The sequence below is a fragment of the Salvelinus namaycush genome, chromosome 22, assembly GCF_016432855.1.
Source record: "Salvelinus namaycush isolate Seneca chromosome 22, SaNama_1.0, whole genome shotgun sequence".
NCBI lineage: Eukaryota > Metazoa > Chordata > Actinopteri > Salmoniformes > Salmonidae > Salvelinus > Salvelinus namaycush.
Genome location: NC_052328.1, coordinates 21,187,572 through 21,205,044, shown reverse-complemented (window position 1 = coordinate 21,205,044; position 17,473 = coordinate 21,187,572). Strand labels below are relative to the sequence as shown.

Sequence of the window (17,473 nt, the reverse complement as noted above, 5' to 3'; positions counted from 1 at the left end):
GCCACAATGGCTAACCGCGTTGCGGGCTGTGTTAAAGAAAACCCCACTAGCTTGATATGCAGCTACCTAGCAGCTAGGCTAGCTGCGACGCCAAATAGCTCCTCACACCCGTCCTTGGTCGGCAGGATCACTGGAAAGAGACAAGCAGTCCCAGAAACTGATGCCAACTACATCGCGGGATCCAAACTAAGAAGCTAGCTAGCTACCAATAACTTCCAATACACTTTCAAACAACAAACTTTCCAAACAAACAAAACCAAGCTCTTCCGCATTATGGGGTATTATGTGTAGATTGATGGGGATTTTTTTCCAGCAATTTGCTGCCTCCGACCGCAAGGCACTACAAAGGGTAGTGCGTTTGGCCCAGTACATCACCGGGGCCAAGCTTCCTGCCATCCAGGACCTTTATACCAGGCTGTGTCAGAGGAAGGTCCTAAAAATTGTCAAAGACTCCAGCCACCCTAGTCATAGACATGTACTCTATGCTACCGCACGGCAAGTGGTACCGGAGCGCCAAGTCAAGGTCCAAGAGGCTTCTAAACAGCTTCTACCCCCAAGCCATAAGACTCCTGAACAGCTAATCAAATGGCTACCCAGACTATTTGCACCCCCCTTCTACGCTGCTTCTACTCTCTGTTGTTATTTATGCATAGTCACTTTAATAACTCTGCCTACATGTACATATTACCTCAATTACCTCGACACCGGTGCCCTCGCACATTGACTCTGTACCGGAACCCCCTGTATATAGCCCCGCTATTGTTATTTACTGCTGCTCTTTAATTACAAACTCATTATTACACTATTGGCTTTCTAAATGAAATCAACATCTTCACACTCCTTATCATTTAGGCCTAATTTAATTTCAATTGTGAAGTAACTTGCGCAATTATCGCGATTCATCCATTTGTCATTAATTTCAGTGAGGAGAGAGATATGCATTAGTAGTTGGATGGGTACCAACGTCCTACAGTGCATTGTCTTGGAGGGTTAATTTGGGAATAGGTGTGTAAGAAAAACAGTTAAAAAGGCTCTTAATACTTTTGTATTTGTGTTTTTTTTTTTTTTTTATCGGACAAATCAGCAATGTAAAATATATACAAACATTTTGGGAAAGTCAGGGAAGGAGCAGGATGTTGCATTTTTGGGGGGTCATTATTTATAATTTTTTTATAAAATCAAAAGTCAGTGGGCGTTGGCCTTTGGCGGTTCTAGTGTAGAAAGGAAACAATAACAATTGGCCATGCAGTCCAACTTCCAACTTAAGCTAAGTACAGTTGAAGTCGGACGTTTACATACACTTAGGTTGGAGTCATTAAAACTTGTTTTTCAACCACTCCAGAAATTTCTTGTTAACAAACTATAGTTTTGGCAAGTCAGTTAGGACATCTACATTGTTCATGACACAAGTAATTTTTCCAACAATTTTTCACAGACAGATTATTTCACTTATAACTCACTGTATCACAATTCCAGTGGGTCAGAAGTTTACATACACTAAGTTGACTGTGCCTTTAAACAGAAAATGATGTCATGGCTTTAGAAGCGTCTGATAGGTTAATTGACATCATTTGAGTCAATTGGAGGTGTACCTGTGAATGTATTTCAAGGCCTTCCTTCAAACTCAGTGCCTCTTTGCTTGACATCATGGGAAAATCAAAAGAAATCAGCCAAGACCTCACAAAAATATTATAGACCTCCACAAGTCTGGTTCATCCTTGGGAACAATTTCCAAACACCTGAAGGTACCACGTTCATCTGTACAAACAATAGTACGCAAGTATAAACACCATGGGATCACGCAGCCGTCATACCGCTCAGGAAGGAGACGCGTTCTGTCTCCGAGAGATGAACGTACTTTGGTGCGAAAAGTGAAAATCAATCCCAGAACAACAGCAAAGGACCTTGTGAAGATGCTGGAGGAAACAGGTAGAAAAGTATCTATATCCACAGTAAAATGAGTCCTATATCGAAATAACCTGAAAGGCCGCTCAGCAAGGAAGAAGCATTGCTCCAAAACCGCCATAAAAAAAGCCAGACTACGGTTTGCAACTGCACATGGGGACAAAGATCGTACTTTTTGGAGAAATGTCCTCTGGTCTGACGAAACAAAAATAGAACTGTTTGGCTATGATGACCATCGTTATGTTTGGAGGAAAAAGGAGGAGGCTTGCAAGCCGAAGAACACCATCCCAACCGTGAAGCACGGGGGTGGCAGAATCATGCTGTGGGGGTGCTTTGCTGCAGTAGGGACTGGTGCACATCACAAAATAGATGGCGTCATGAGGAGGAAAATGATGTGGATATATTGAAGCAACATCTCAAGACATCAGTCAGGAAGTTAAAGCTTGGTCGCAAATGGGTCTTCCAAATGGACAATGACCCCAAGCATACTTCCAAAGTTGTGGCAAAATGGCTTAAGGACAACAAAGTCAAGGTATTGGAGTGTGGGCAGAACTGAAAAAGCATGTGCGAGCAAGGAGGCCTACAAACCTGACTCAGTTACACCAGCTCTGTCTGTCAGGAGGAATGGGCCAAAATTCACCCAACTTACTGTGGGAAGATTGTGGAAGGCTACCAAAACGTTTGACCCAAGTTAAACAATTTAAAGGCAATGCTACCAAATACTAATTGAGTGTATGTAAACTTCTGACCCACTGGGAATGTGATGAAATAAATAAAAGCTGAAATAAATCATTCTCTACTATTATTCTTACATTTCACATTCTTAAAATAAAGTGGTGTCAGGAATTGTGAAAAACTGAGTTTAAATGTATTTGGCTAAGGTGTATGTAAACTTCCGACTTCAACTGTAATTTTTTTTTCATACTGACCAGAGTTGCATCTCTTCGAGGAGGTGGCTTTTGTCTGAGGATCGGGGAGCCTAGATAGAAGAAAATGAGATTGTGGTTTAAATTCTGTGAGTGTATTAGTTTAACAAACGCTATGCCTTCCAATTCCGTCTCTGAATGACAACTCACCAATCTCTATTCTGTGAGGAGTGATGCGGCCTATGGCTGGAGAGGCCGGTTCTGCTTTGCCCTTTCCGTCCACCAGGGCGGCACCAGGGCTGAAGTCCGAGCTAGAGCAGGGTATGGGCAGGCTGATCTGCCTCTTGGCCAGGGAGAGGGTGGTCAGGGGGGTGTCCTCTGACTGGCTGTCTGTCTGCACATCCTTCTCACTCAGGGCCTTTTTGTTGAGCAGGTTGCTGATCTCCATGATGTTGCCGATTATCTCCACAGGGCCAGTTAAGGGGTTCTTCTTATTACTACTACGGGGAGAGAAATCCTCCTTCACCTTCTTCAGGTAGGAGGCCGGGGCCCATCCCTCCTTATCCTGGTACCTGAGGATAGAGTTGAGGATGGAGGTAAAGGGAAGAGAGGAGGTGATCATGAGTGAGAATAACCATAATCAAGAGACAGCATAAACAGGCAACAGTTTATATTGTGGTTGGAGCACAAATCATGGCCTTACCTGATGAACCACCAGCCCTCCAGGTTCTTCTGGATGACCTCCACAATGACTCCTTTCTCAAAGGCGATCTCATCCTTCCCCTCGCTGGTGTATGGCTGAACCGTCATATACTTCTCCTCTGGCGGGCCACAGAGAGGGCGTGGGAACACAAGAGACTCACGTCAGTTTCATACTTACTACACTGCTTCAATAACAAAACATTACTCAAACAAATTTAAAATATGTCAACATTTTATAGGAGGTAGGGGAGACCGGGGTTGATTGTCACTTTTTATCAATAAGTGTATTTCTCAGGACCAGTATATCTTACAAGACCATTTTCAATATTAGGAGAGACTAAGGTCTTGAGTTGAAATGGGGACCATTTTAATCCTCATAACGTATTCCAACATGGAATTATAAGCCATTCAACACACGCTGTCCACTTGTGACACCCGGCCCCATCCCGGGGTTGGTTGTCACACAGTATGGGGTTGGTTGTCACACAGTATGGGGTTGGTTGTCACAGTGTTTGCAATTTGTTTTTCAGCAACAATTGAGCCAATTTACAAAGTTTTAGAAAAAGTGAAGCCTTTATTTATTGAACAGTATTTCTAAAATAATACAAATAAATACATTCAAATAAATTCAACATAATTGAGTATTTGCTTTGACATTGTAGTTCTTACTCCACTCAAATTGTAATATCAATGCTTAACAAAACAGTAACCATCTGATATTTGGATGAAAATTAAATATTTTAATGAAGATGAAAAAAGTAAAGCTGTAAACATTTGTGTTAAATACATTTTTTGTTGAAAACAAGGAATGTTTTTTCAAACAGGAACAGTTTGAAAAAAGTGTGTGTGTGTGTTTGTGTGTGTGAATGTGTGTGTGTGAATGTTGCTGACTCTCAGTCGGAATCACATGACTCACAGTTTTGACAAGTAGGCCCAGATTGGACCAAATCTGAACCAATCATAGAGTTTCACAAGTTTGGACAGAAGAGTATACAGTAGAGTACAGTACAGTAGGATACAGTACAGTAAAGTAAAGAAAGGTAAAGTAGACTATAGTTCGGTACAGAACAGACATTTAGAGTACAGCACAGTAAGGTAGAGTACAGTGATGTACTGTATTATATCCTACGGTACTCTACTAAAATAAACTCAACTGTACTCTACTTTGTTCTACTGTACTGCACTGTAATCTTATATACTGTACGCTACTCTACTGAAATAAACTCAACTGTACAGTACTTGCTCTAATGTACTCTACTGAATTCAATTAAAGTTACAAAGTATGGATAATATTCCTTAATTAACTATTAATTAAAGAAATAACAAGCATTTGAATATTTACTTTCACCAATGAAAAGTGTTCCTCTCACCTCAATGTTTAGTGATCCTGACCTGAATTGACCACACGGATGACCTCTCCTGAAATTAACACAGCACCCAATGGATTTTGAGTAATAAGCACTGTGACAACCAACCTGTGAGACAACCAACCCCGGTCTCCCTACTCTAACAATGGTATAAACATCTCAGAGGAAGTGAAATTAAATCAAGACATATCTAGGAAAACTCAAGGGGTGTGAATACTTTCTGAAGGTACTGTATCTAGGCCACATAATATAGAAGTCTGTTGACTTAATGATATGTCTCTGGGTGTAGTTCTGATGTGATTGATTCTGTCAGATCCACAAAGATATCCAGCATTTTACTATCAAAGGCTTCCAAGAATCAGGGACACTAATTAAATGCCTAGTTAAATAAAGGTAAAAAATAATCAAATGAATAATATGAAGTCAATCACTTCATACTGAAAATGCCTTCCTGCAGCAACTGACAATTACCTTGACTTGATGTCATGATAGTTGATTATTCGGTGTAAATATGGGGCAAAATAAACTCACAAACACTAGTCTTTTGAAATGAGGAAAACAGTTCTAACCCAGTGGGCATACACTGGTTGAATCAAAGTTGTTTCCACGTCATTTCAAATACATTACGTTAAACCAACGTGGAATAGACGCTGAATTGATGACTGTGTCCAGTGGGCAACGACAGAGTGGACTAATGGCATGGTGACGGTCAGCCTCTGTAAACTCGGCTGATGATAGAGAACAGAGACGCCATCTTGATTTGTAACTTCCCAAAAGGCCAGAGGGCACGCTCAGTGACAGTACTTCCTGTCATTACAGACCAGAGGTCTCATCTTATCACACCGTAAAACACAGGCAGAAGGAAGGAATGTTGCCCAGCAGAGTAAAGAGAGAAGAGGGGATATCCTATCTGCATGCCAAGACCATTTGAATACCTCTGGAATCACTGGATTCCTATCTGATATCTGTCTCCTTTCCTCTGCCCATGTTGAGTCTCACTCAGGGATTTAAAAGAACTGAATAAGGATATAGTTAAAATTCCTATTACTTTCAAAGAAATAGGCTCATGTACAGCCGTGTAAATAGAACCGAAAATGCCACTTCCTGTATGCTTTGTTTTCCTCTGCACTGACCTATGGGACCTCCGGTCTCTCTGTTTAAGGTCTGGTAGGGCTGTCTGTACAGGGGCAACCCTGTTCAACCTTCCTGATCTCACATTCACCAGCAGGGGGGAATCTCTGAATCAGATATTATGTTAACCACAACATGCATCGCTTGCATAACTTTTATACATTATTTTCCTGCAGTCAGCGCTATTTCAGCTTCTTTTTCTTTTCTTTTTTTCTTTTTTTACATGCGAGATTTAGTTCCTGCAGTGGAAAAATCTCTTTTTACTCCAGAGGCCGTACATTTTTTGTGTGCACTGTGGACACTGTTGCCAAGCACAAACCTTGGGCTGGACTCAAATAGCTTATCCTTACTCCGCTGTCAGCAATCCAACTGCATCCCCTGTCAAAAAAACCTGGCTCGAGGCAAGGCTAATGTGTGCAAGCACAAACACGTTTCACACTTTCTCCGAAAGATGAATAAAACTCTTTACTGGCCTGGTCCATCGGGAGACCTGCTCGCTCTTAACACCTCCAGTTGATAAACGTCTGTCTTTTTAACTCCTTTTGAAAAGTACACACAGTGTATTTTGAAAGAATTCAGACCTCTTGACTTTTTCACATTTTGTTACGTTATACTCTTATTCTAAAATGGATCAAATATTTTTTCCCCTCATCAATCTACACACAATACCCCATAATGACAAAGCAAAAACAGGTTTTTAGAAATCTTTGCAAATTTATTACAAATAAAAAACAAAAATACCTTATTTACATAAGTATTCAGACCCTTTGCTATGAGACTTGAAATTGAGCTCAGGTACATCCTGTTTCCATTGATCATCCTTGAGATGTTTCTACAACTTGATTGGAGTCCACCTGTGGCAAATTCAATTGATTGGACATGATTTGGAAAGGCACACACCTGTCTATGTAAGGTCCCACAGTTGACAGTGCATGTCAGAGCAAAAACCATGCCATGAGGTCGAAAGAATTGTCCGTAGAGCTCCGAGACAGGACTGTGTCGAGGCACAGATCTGGGGAAGGATACCAAAACATTTCTGTAGCATTGGTCCCCACTTATGGTAGAGTGGCCAGACGGAGGCCACTCCTCAGTAAAAGGCACATGACAGCCCACTTGGAGTTTGCCAAAAGGCACCTAAAGACTCTCAGACCATGAGAAATAAGATTCTCTGGTCTGATGAAACCAATATTGAACTCTTTGGCCTGAATGCCAAGCGCCACGTCTGGAGGAAACCTGGCACCATCCCTACGTTGAAGCATGGAGGTGGCAGCATCAGGTTAAATAAAAAAATTAAAATAAATTCTGTGTGGATGTTTTTCAGCGGCAGGGACTGGAAGACTAGTCAGGATAGAGAGAAAGATGAATGGAGCAAAGCACAGAGAGATCCTTGAGCACTCAGGACCTCAGACTGGGGCGAAGGTTCACCTTTTAACAGGACAATGACCCTAAACACACAGCCAAGACAACACAGGAGTGGCTTTGGGACAAGTCTCTGAATGTCTTCGAGTGGCCCAGCCAGAGCCCGGACTTGAAACCAATCGAACATCTCTGGAGAGACCTGAAAGTAGCTGTGCAGCGACGCTCCCCATCCAACCTGACAGAGCTTGAAAGACTCTGCAGAGAAGAATGGGAGAAACTCCCCAAATACAGGTGTGCCAAGCTTGTAGCGTCATACCCAAGAAGACTCGAGGCTATAATCGCTGCCAAAGGTGCTTCAACAAACTACTGAGTAAAGGGTCTGAATACTTATGTAAATGTCATATTTCCTTTATAAATGTTTACATTTTTTACAAAAAAAAAAAAAAAAAAATGTTTTTGCGTTGTCATTACGGGGTATTGTGTGTAGATTGATGTGGGAAAAAACGATTTTATCCATTTAAGAATAAGGTTGTAACGTAACAAAATGTTTAAAAAGTCAAGGGGTCTGAATACTTTCCGAATGCACTGTATGTGTTCATGTTTAATTTGCTTGTAAAAAGCCAAACAAAGTGGCAAAATATTTTATGCGGCCTACCAAAGTCAATTATGCTATGACTTTTAGATAGTTGTGTAGCTATATCTATAGCTGTAATTCAGAAAAGATTAGAGTTGCACATAGTGGTGAATTAAAATGAACTGCTTACATGAGGCAATCTTATTATATACTGTAATATAATTTCACTCAATTTCCAACACTGAAATATAAGTTGCTGACTTCATCATTGATTTCAAGACTACTACATTCAAGTGCAGAAACTACTCAGTTTCTACACTTGAATGTAGTAGTCTTGAAACAACAAGATGGTACATTTTTTTGTAAGTTTATCTTCTGCATAAGGTCAAATCTGTAACTGTTGCAAGCTACCACTGTGGATGTGAAAACCTGTTTAGCATGGTAATGACATGGCTGGACTGTTAATTAGCTGGATAATAACGATGTTAGTGATTATTGGGTGTGGGTCATGACGGTGTAGCAGACAGCATATGACAAGACAATACATTAGGCATCAGTTGTAGGGTGGCAAAGCGAGGGTATTTTACTAGAAACTTTAGAAGTTTATCAGTAAACTACCAGGTAACTTTCAAGGATTTTATGTAATTTATCACAAGATCTAGTGGCCCTTTTGGGTACGTCAGATTATCACAGGTGTCTGTAAAATGATTTAAAAAATAAATAAATAATAATAATAGAATGACAAAGCCGTAAAACATTATCCTAAATATAAACCATCAACTTAGTGAATACCATTGGTGTTTAATATGAGGGTTTCAGCATGAAATATGACACACTTTTATGGATTTTACCATGTAAATATGTCTTTGTTGTAAATGTTATGGTGCCAAACTGGTGGAAGTTGTGAAAAAAAGTAAATAGTTGGAAGAATGAATTGAAATAATGCCATTATTGATTAGATGCTTTTTTTTAAATTTAATTAGGCTATTTTCTCTTTAACCATGTGGTATATCCACTAGAAACTCAAGTATAAATTATCTAAATGACCATAGATTGCCATAGATTACTTGAAGATTCTGTAAACTTTGGTGAATTACAGGTAGCTTTGCAACCCTAATCAGGTATGAGAGAAGACAGGACAAGGTACAATGGGGACAGGAGAAGAGGACAGGTGAGGGGTCAGAGGATAGAGGGATGAGGGGTGAAGGAAGATGAGGAGGTGGGCACCCTGTCTCAGATCACCTCGGCTCTGCTGCCTGCTGACCATTCCCCCCAGGGTCCATCTCCGGTCCAGCCTCTTCAGATGGGCCTTACGTCGTTTAGTGACTGAACCACGCACATGGTGACCAGACACAAACACACACAAGTGGGGACAGAGACATAAAAGGCAGGCACATATATCACAAACGACATGGATTCAACTCTGTTATTAGTTAGTCACATGGCAAACATGGAAACAAAAACACCACATTGCAATGGAAGGACTGGACAGTGATGGGGGTGAATGAATGTTACACAGGAAATGTAAGCCATGGACATCTTCTCTGTGGCTGGTAATTAGCGAGGATTGTTAGCATGGTTTTCCCATCCTGTCCTGCAGGAGCATCTGGGGAACACATTGCTGCTTGGGAATAGTATGTAACTAATAGACCAGCTGAATTGCTTTGGCAGCAGCCACAACAGGTCTATAATTGTTGAGGGTTTTTGTTAGTTAAATGCAGGAGACGGGAATGATTAGGAGCTTCGGAGGGATCTTTTGTCACATTCCAACACTATAAACGGCAAGGCTTATATAATTATCTAGTTCAAGGAAAAGATTTCCATCACTAAACCAGAGCACTAATCTCAACGTTTAGCATGAAGTTGAGATTTCAGGCAAAAATTGAGAGGTACGTACTCAGGGAGCTGAAAAACTTAAATTACACATTTTTCGAAGTACCTGCTCAAAAATATACAACAACTGACCCACATACTCCTCCAGAACACTAATGTCAGAAGACAGATTGATAACCATTATATTGGATGAGTCAATCTGAGAAGGCCTATCATAGGTATTACAGAATAAAAACAAATGATGAAATATGACCACCCCAAGTAGGAACATATCCAAGTGTTTCTCATTAATGTGATAGTCTTTCTCCAATGAGGAAGAAATTCCCCATTTACACTGTCATATCCTCCAGTCCAAACGTCAACATCTTCAGCTGAAGCCATATAATGTGTTCCAAGTCCTGTTCGCCACAAGAGCCCCATCTCAATGAAAGTGTCTTACAGAGTGCTATGGAGCACAATCCACAGGGCTGACAGAGAGAGTTTATGGATCCTGAGGTATTCCCATGACTGATTAGACACATAAACGCTAATTACACTGACAGATTGTCCCCTGACCGCTCTGGCAGCGTCTGCTATGTGTGTGTGTGTGTGTGTGTGTGTGTGTGTGTGTGTGTGTGTGTGTGTGTGTGTGTGTGTGTGTGTGTGTGTGTGTGTGTGTGTGTGTGTGTGTGTGTGTGTGTCTGTGTGGGGGCACAGTTGTGGGGTTCGTGTAAATGTGAAAATCCAGAAAGCTGTCTCACTAACAGAGAGATTAATTCCTTCTTTAAAAATGTTAAATTTTTTATAAGGAATGGATATGCATTTTGGATGCATGCCTTGGGAGAAAGAAGCCCATTGAGAATACTTTGTAACTATTGGACTAAAGAGGCTAATTCACTACATTATGTGCTGTATGCCATCTCCTCTCTCCTCCAGTCAAAAGATCTACAGTGCCAGGGGGGATGTACAGGGCTGGCGCCAGAACGAATCAGTTGGACGGGCATTTGATTTCCATAGGGAGGCACGTTTTTATTTTGGTATGGGTTTTATACTAAAGATATGTAATTTAACTGTAAAAATGTATTACCTTTCAATGTGGCATGAACACAACCAGTCATGATGTTTTCATTTGATTGTCAAACAAATCACTTCAAAAAGTAGGTTACCTTCGTCCAAAATAATTCCACAATCAAAACAGTGCACTCGCCAACTTTCCTTAAAAGTGGCTGAAACTATGTCCCTGGAGAAAGCATCTAAGTGAGTGAAACAACGCCCCACTGCTTTACTATAAATAGCCCATGTATCTGATACCGGCGGGCGAAAAACAGTATGACATGCCACAGTCCTTTTAGACAGACAGCATAAGATACATGGGCTACAAATACTGAGACAGAAGGGTGCTATTTCGCTCGCTCGGATGCTTTATCAGAAAATTATGTGTCTTTCTGTCGGCGAGCATCTCGGTCAAATAAATTATCAATATTTATATATTTTATTGGGAAGGGCAAGAAGGTACGGTAGGGCGAGCCAGGCCCCCTAAGGCCCGCCCATAACGCCGGTCCTAGGAATGTGGGTCACAGTGTTTTGGAGTCGACACTCGTTACAGTAAATGCTTGTTTTGCCAGAGTGCTGGAAAATCTGAATGTTTGCTTGGAACAGTAAGATGCAAGTAAATGATTTCCATCTTTAAAGTTGCCTACTGTAAAATAATGATTTGCACTTGTCCGTGAGAGAGTGGAGAGTGAAAATGCTAGGCACTGATCAGTCTGTATGAATTTATCTCAGGGCCCGGAATAATTAACATCAGACATGACTTTACTAGCAAAAGACTCACATAAACATCTTCCTCACAGCTCAATCCCTACAGTGAATCAAACATGCACCTCTTTCATTCGTTCACCGTCCAAAACTCCAAGGAGGTAACCTCTTTTTAGTATAGAATTTCTACACTGCTACTGTAGAGTACAGTACGTCACTCAGTGCACCTCAGCCCAGAGTTGTGGCTTAGGCCCTGGCAATCCTTCTCCAGCCTATTTACTCAGGGCTGAATCTGGAGCTTGTTCAGGGGTGCTTATAGTGGATAACAGCACAGAGAAGGGTGTTCTCACTGGATGAGGGACGTGAGCGTCAGTCGGCGGTGGGTCGGGGGTGGGAGTCAGACTACTGTACCCTTTTAGAGATGGGTGAGGGGAGGTTGTAGGTCCCTAAATGTCACCATGTTGCTGGAAGTGACGAAGGCTAACATGGTCGGTATTGTGGTGCAGCTTGAATAGTAGATGTATTGTACAAGCTTTCTTCCTGTATTCAAAGTGGTGTGGAGCTCTTACCTTCCCCGGACTTGGAGGCGCCCAGCTCCAGTTCATCTCGTGTGTTGCTGTGGGTGTTCAGGTAGGTGGCAGGGACCCAGCCCTGCTCTTCCGCTGTACTGACAAACCACCAGCCTAGGGGCACAGAGAGAGGGAGGTCAATGGAGGTACTGTAAGGTAAAAAGTGATCATACAGTACCTGGTAAATTACTGGTTATTCATTGCCTATTGGAATAGACACCTACCCTGAAAATTCCAATTATAGAACAATTATTTAGGATTAAATCAATTACCGTTGGGACTTGCCTTAAACGAGACAGATTTTGTAGGATGTTCGTTCAACATGACTAGCACAGCATCTTTCAGTACGGTTTATAAAATAATCTGATAAAGGACTTTAGAGGAGTGTTCCTCCTCCATTTCAAGAAAAATGTCTGTTCTAGTTTATAGACCCTGATTCAATTTATATATTTTTACCTTTATATAACTAGGCAAGACAGTTAAGAACAAATTCTTATTTACAATGACGGCCTACCCACCCGGCCAAACCCTCCACTAACCCGGACGACCCTGGGCCAATTGTGCGCCGCCCTATGGGACTCCCGATCAACACAAAATCCATGTGTACGTGTGTGTATAGTGCCTACAGTATGTTATCATGTGTGGGTGTGTACTTGTGTGTCTGTGCCTGTGTGTGTGTGTCTCTTCACAGTCCCTGCTGTTCCATAAGGTGTATTTATCCGGGGTTTTTTATCTGATTTTACAGCTTGCATCAGTTGCTTGATGTGGAATAGAGTTCAATGTAGTATTTAGTACTGTGCGCCTCCCATAGTCTTTTCTAGACTTGGGGACTGTGAAGGGAACTCTGGTGTCATGTCTTTTGAGGTATGCATGGGTGTCTGAGCTGTGTACTAGTAGTTTAAACAGACAGCTTGGTGCATGTCAATACTTCTCACAAATACAAGTAGTGCTCAAGTTAATCTCTCCTCTACTTTGAGCCAGGAGAGATTGACATGCATATTATTAATGTTAGCTCACTGTGTACTTTATAGTCTCTATCCCCAAGCCCAACAACATCACATCTGGTTTGGGATGTCTTTGTGACGACATAAATCCTGATTTGGCCTTGTTAGCCCTGACTTTCATCAACATCAATCATAATTTAAATGGGTGGGACGTTACTGGCAAAACACTCAACGTCTTGCTTGATTTTATTTATTTCCTTGGGATATGACTGAATTACTCAGTCAGTTGGATACCAGACAAAGGTCTGAGTGAAAGGTACAGTATTGAGCATACACAGGACAGCTTCATCGAACAAATAATGTAAGAAAATATTGATGTTCTTAGTGCATGGAAATAAATTATGTATTAAAATGAACAGTGAGATTTAAGTTCCAGGGCCTTGTGAGTCACGCATGTTTGGGTCCATTTCTGAGTCATATGGTCACTCACAGAGTGGATGTGAAACAATACATAGACCATTTTTTTCAGTGCCTGACTGGCTACAGCCAGTAACCTTGATCGCTATTAACTCTTTTGCACGAACCCCAGCGCTGCTGCCACGTAGGCTAATCAATACCATTTCTCTGTCGCTTTGCTCTGGAGAGGTCATGGCTGTTCACCGCAGGAGAGTGAAGTGACAAAACACCCTCGTTAAACCTCCCCTGTGATGTGGCGCTCCACGAATGCTCTATTTGTTGTGGTAACCAGAATCCAAGATGGCTGACAGCTCTTCACAACCCTCATAAAGAAGACTGGAGGGTTCCATGGAACATTCACGGCTTCTCCAACCTCTAGGAGTTCACTGACTGTCTTGTGGAGCAATGCTGTGAAATGTAAATACTTACTTGCCTAACAATATGTATTAGAGCTATGTAAGCTAAAGTTATGTCAATAGCTATGTAGCCTATGCGGAGTTGGAAGAAACTGGAAGACACAGTATTTTCAACCTAGTTCCGTTTCCCCTGAAAACCGGATGTGGGGACTCCACTCAGATGTTTCTTTTATGCCAGCTGCGTTAGCTATTAACCTATGTGATATATCACAAAACACTGCACTTTACAAATGTAAACAGAACGCTGAGGTACAGTACAGTACAGTAGACATTCAAGTCTATGGGACAGTCCTCACCCAAACCAATCATGGAACATAATGTTTAAGATCTATTATGCAATTTTATATCGTCCAATCAGGGGTATTCGATAACAGACAGACAGAAATTATAGGTATCAGGGTTAACCATGAGTTGATGATGATGATGCGAGCCAGGGTCATTTAGAGGAAGAGGACTGCACTATAACACTTTGCTACACTACAAGCGGTTTAATGTCTTTGCCACATTCAATGAAACAAGTTGACAGGCAACAGTTGCAGTGCTTCAAGGACATAGAGCAGGGATAATTATGAATAATTACAAATCATTTGTAGACTGCAAATTGACCGCAAGAAGCCCAAACAGATATGTTTGACTAAAACATAATAATTTCAAACCTTGCTTTCATTTGTATACGATCAAGTGTCTCTCTATTTTGTGTGGGAATACTTGAGAACAGATTCCTTAAATTAAAATCACTTGGTGCTGATTTCCTGGTGTTTTTAGTCTGTTATGTCCCCCCAAATAAACTTGCTCAGAAAACTTTGAGGGCCAAATAAAACCATGCGCGGGCCAAAATCGGCCTGCGGGCCGCCAGTTGGGAAACCCTGACAGAGCCTGGGGCTAGGTTGAATATTGATTTAAAACAGGGAATTGCCGGATAATGTGCAGAACTTACAAGCTGTTAGTTTGATGAAGAGGGATCCAAAACAATTGAACAGAGTGGTATTAAGATAGATTAACAACAAAGATGTTATTTGCCAACCTAGAATATCACCTATTCAATCTATATACATGGGTGAGTTGTTTAATTTGAATTTACCAATTCAATCACACATGCTGCAGCAGCTGTTAAATGTACTTTACATTGACTTTGTGTGGGTCCAGAGACTAGAAGGCTGTTTAGATCTGGCCCTGCGCCCCCACATTGGCAAAGGCTCAAGGCCCTAACAAGCCATGTAATGTGTTCGGTCTTTACACCAAAGCTGTGGCTTCATACAAATCCTGTGCCAATAAATTAAACGGAGAACTGAGAGCTAAAATAAATAAAATCTTGTCTACAGTACTTAGGACCGGAGCCTTTAAAATACAGCCGTTTTGCTTCCACTTGTATAAGGCACGGTTGGAAGCTTGTCCAGTATACTGTTCTAGAAATACATTTTTTCTTCTGCTATATCTGCAACAAGGAGCCAAATACCCAGCGTCAATAACTATCACATGGGTATCTCATGTTGGCAGTGGTCAAGTGTCTCAATCCAGCAAACCGGAAACATTCCCAGAACATTAGCTAAGATTCCCATTAAGTTCTAGTTAGGGTTTTATCTAACATTAAGATAACATCCCAAAAACATTAAAATAATGTTTTTTTATGTTTAAAATGAAATATTTTTGAAATATTCCCCTAACATTTACTAAAATGTCGTGCACAACATCTGTAACAACCACCAAAGTACACTCCCCAAAAGGTATTAGGTTTCTAGGTAGTACCACAATGTAGCAGTAATATTGTCCATGCAAACCAAAACTGGTCCTGTAAAAGTTCCCAGAACATTTGTTAGGCTTCGGGCAAATGTTCTCAAACTGTCCAGTCGTGCTGATGATTATACAATATTTATATAAAACATTTGCGTGATGTTGCAAGAACGTTCCCAGAACACATTTTGTCATAAAATACAGTGTTACAAGTACACCTCATGAAGAGGATGGGAACATTTTAATAACTCAGAAATTGTGTTGTGTCCTGATTGACCATATTAGACAACTAAAATAAACACTACAGCTATCCCTTGGTGGTGCAGAGTTAAGGATGTGAATGCAGAGCTGAAAACTGCAGGTTCAATTCCATATCTTCTTTAGACCTTTAAAAAAAAATTGAGGCTCAGATATAATCTACTAAAAGATAGGCTGTCTTCATTTCATCCAGATGTATTAATCCAGTCATAAATGCACAATTTAGACAAACTCTACAAAATTGTAGACATTGTGTAAAAATGTACTGTTCAACTTTTTTAAAACACACCCGATATAATTCCTACTTTGAGATGCTTGATATGTTCCCCCCAGACTTATTTTACATAATCTGAAAAGCAAAAGTGACCCTAGATCAGCAGTCAGTCCTGGATACCTTGTAAATGTAGGCCCAGAAGTATGCAGCATAAAAGAGGATGGGTGAAGTGATGGTGTATAACCCAGTTAACATTATTTCCCTGGATTAATTACATCAGCAGCATACCACCCTGCATCCCACTGCTGGCTTACCTCTGAAGCTAAGCAGGGTTGGTCCCTGGATGGGAGACCAGATGCTGATGGAAGTGGTGTTGGAGGGCCAGTAGGAAGCACTCTTTCCTCTGAAAAAATAAATAACCCGACGCTATAATAATATCCCAAAGCCCTCAGGCAGTAATTGGGGCATTACCCTGTGTAGGGTGCAGTTTTAAGGTGGGATGTTAAATGGGTGTCCTGACTGTGGTCACTGAAGATCCCATGGCATTTATTGTAAAAATAAGGGTGTTAACCCTGGTTTTACGGCTAAAGTCACAACCTGGTCCTCATACCATCATGTTCACTTAATCATCCCCAGCTTCCTATTGGCTCATTTATCTTTTCCCCAGGTTGCTGTAAATGAGAATGTGTTCAGTCAACTTACCTGGTAAAATATAATAAAAATTGCAAAAAAAAGGAAGCATGGAATTCCTGATTGACCATCCTGCCATGGCTATACTGGAAAAAGAAGATGTACAGTGGCAAGAAAAAGTATGTGAACCCTTTGGAAATAACTGGATTTCTGCATAAATTGGTCATAAAATTTGATCTGATCTTCATCTAGGTCACAAAATTAGACAGTCTGCTTAAACTAATAACACAGAAACAGTTATACGTTTATGTCTTTATTGAACACACCGTCTAAACATTCACAATGCAGGGTGGGAAAAGTATGTGAACCCTTGGATTTAATAATTGGTTGACCCTCCTTTGGCAGCAATAACCTCAACCAAACGTTTTCTGTAGTTGCGGATCAGACCTGCACAACGGTCAAGAGGAATTTTGGACCATTCATCTTTACAAAACTGTTTCAGTTCAGCAATATTCTTGGGATGTCTGGTGTGAACTGCTCTTGAGGTCATGCCACAGCATCTCAATCGGGTTGAGGTCAGGACTCACTCCAGATGGCGTATTTTCTTCTGTTGTTGATTTACTTTGTGTTTTGGGTCGTTGTCCTGTTGCGTCACCCAACTTCTGTTGAGCTTCAATTGGTGGACAGATAGCCTAACATTTCACCTGCAAAATGTCTTGATTAACTTGGGAATTCATTTTTCCGTTGATGATAGCAAGCTGTCCAGGCCCTGAGGCAGCAA

General features: G+C 41.1%; 1 protein-coding gene across 1 annotated transcript in view; it reads right to left on the bottom strand.

Moving 5' to 3' along the window:
* The window catches only part of LOC120017660 (SH3 and PX domain-containing protein 2A-like), a 104,042-nt gene that overhangs the window by 11,452 nt on the left and 75,117 nt on the right, over positions 1 to 17,473 (bottom strand). Inside the window, exons 8-11 of the mRNA XM_038960574.1 lie at positions 12,044 to 12,157; positions 3,475 to 3,592; positions 2,982 to 3,343; positions 2,835 to 2,884 (exon numbers count right to left, since the gene is read on the bottom strand). Of these exons, the coding sequence (XP_038816502.1) occupies positions 2,835 to 2,884; positions 2,982 to 3,343; positions 3,475 to 3,592; positions 12,044 to 12,157 (644 nt within the window). The remainder of the gene's footprint in view (positions 1 to 2,834; positions 2,885 to 2,981; positions 3,344 to 3,474; positions 3,593 to 12,043; positions 12,158 to 17,473) is intronic.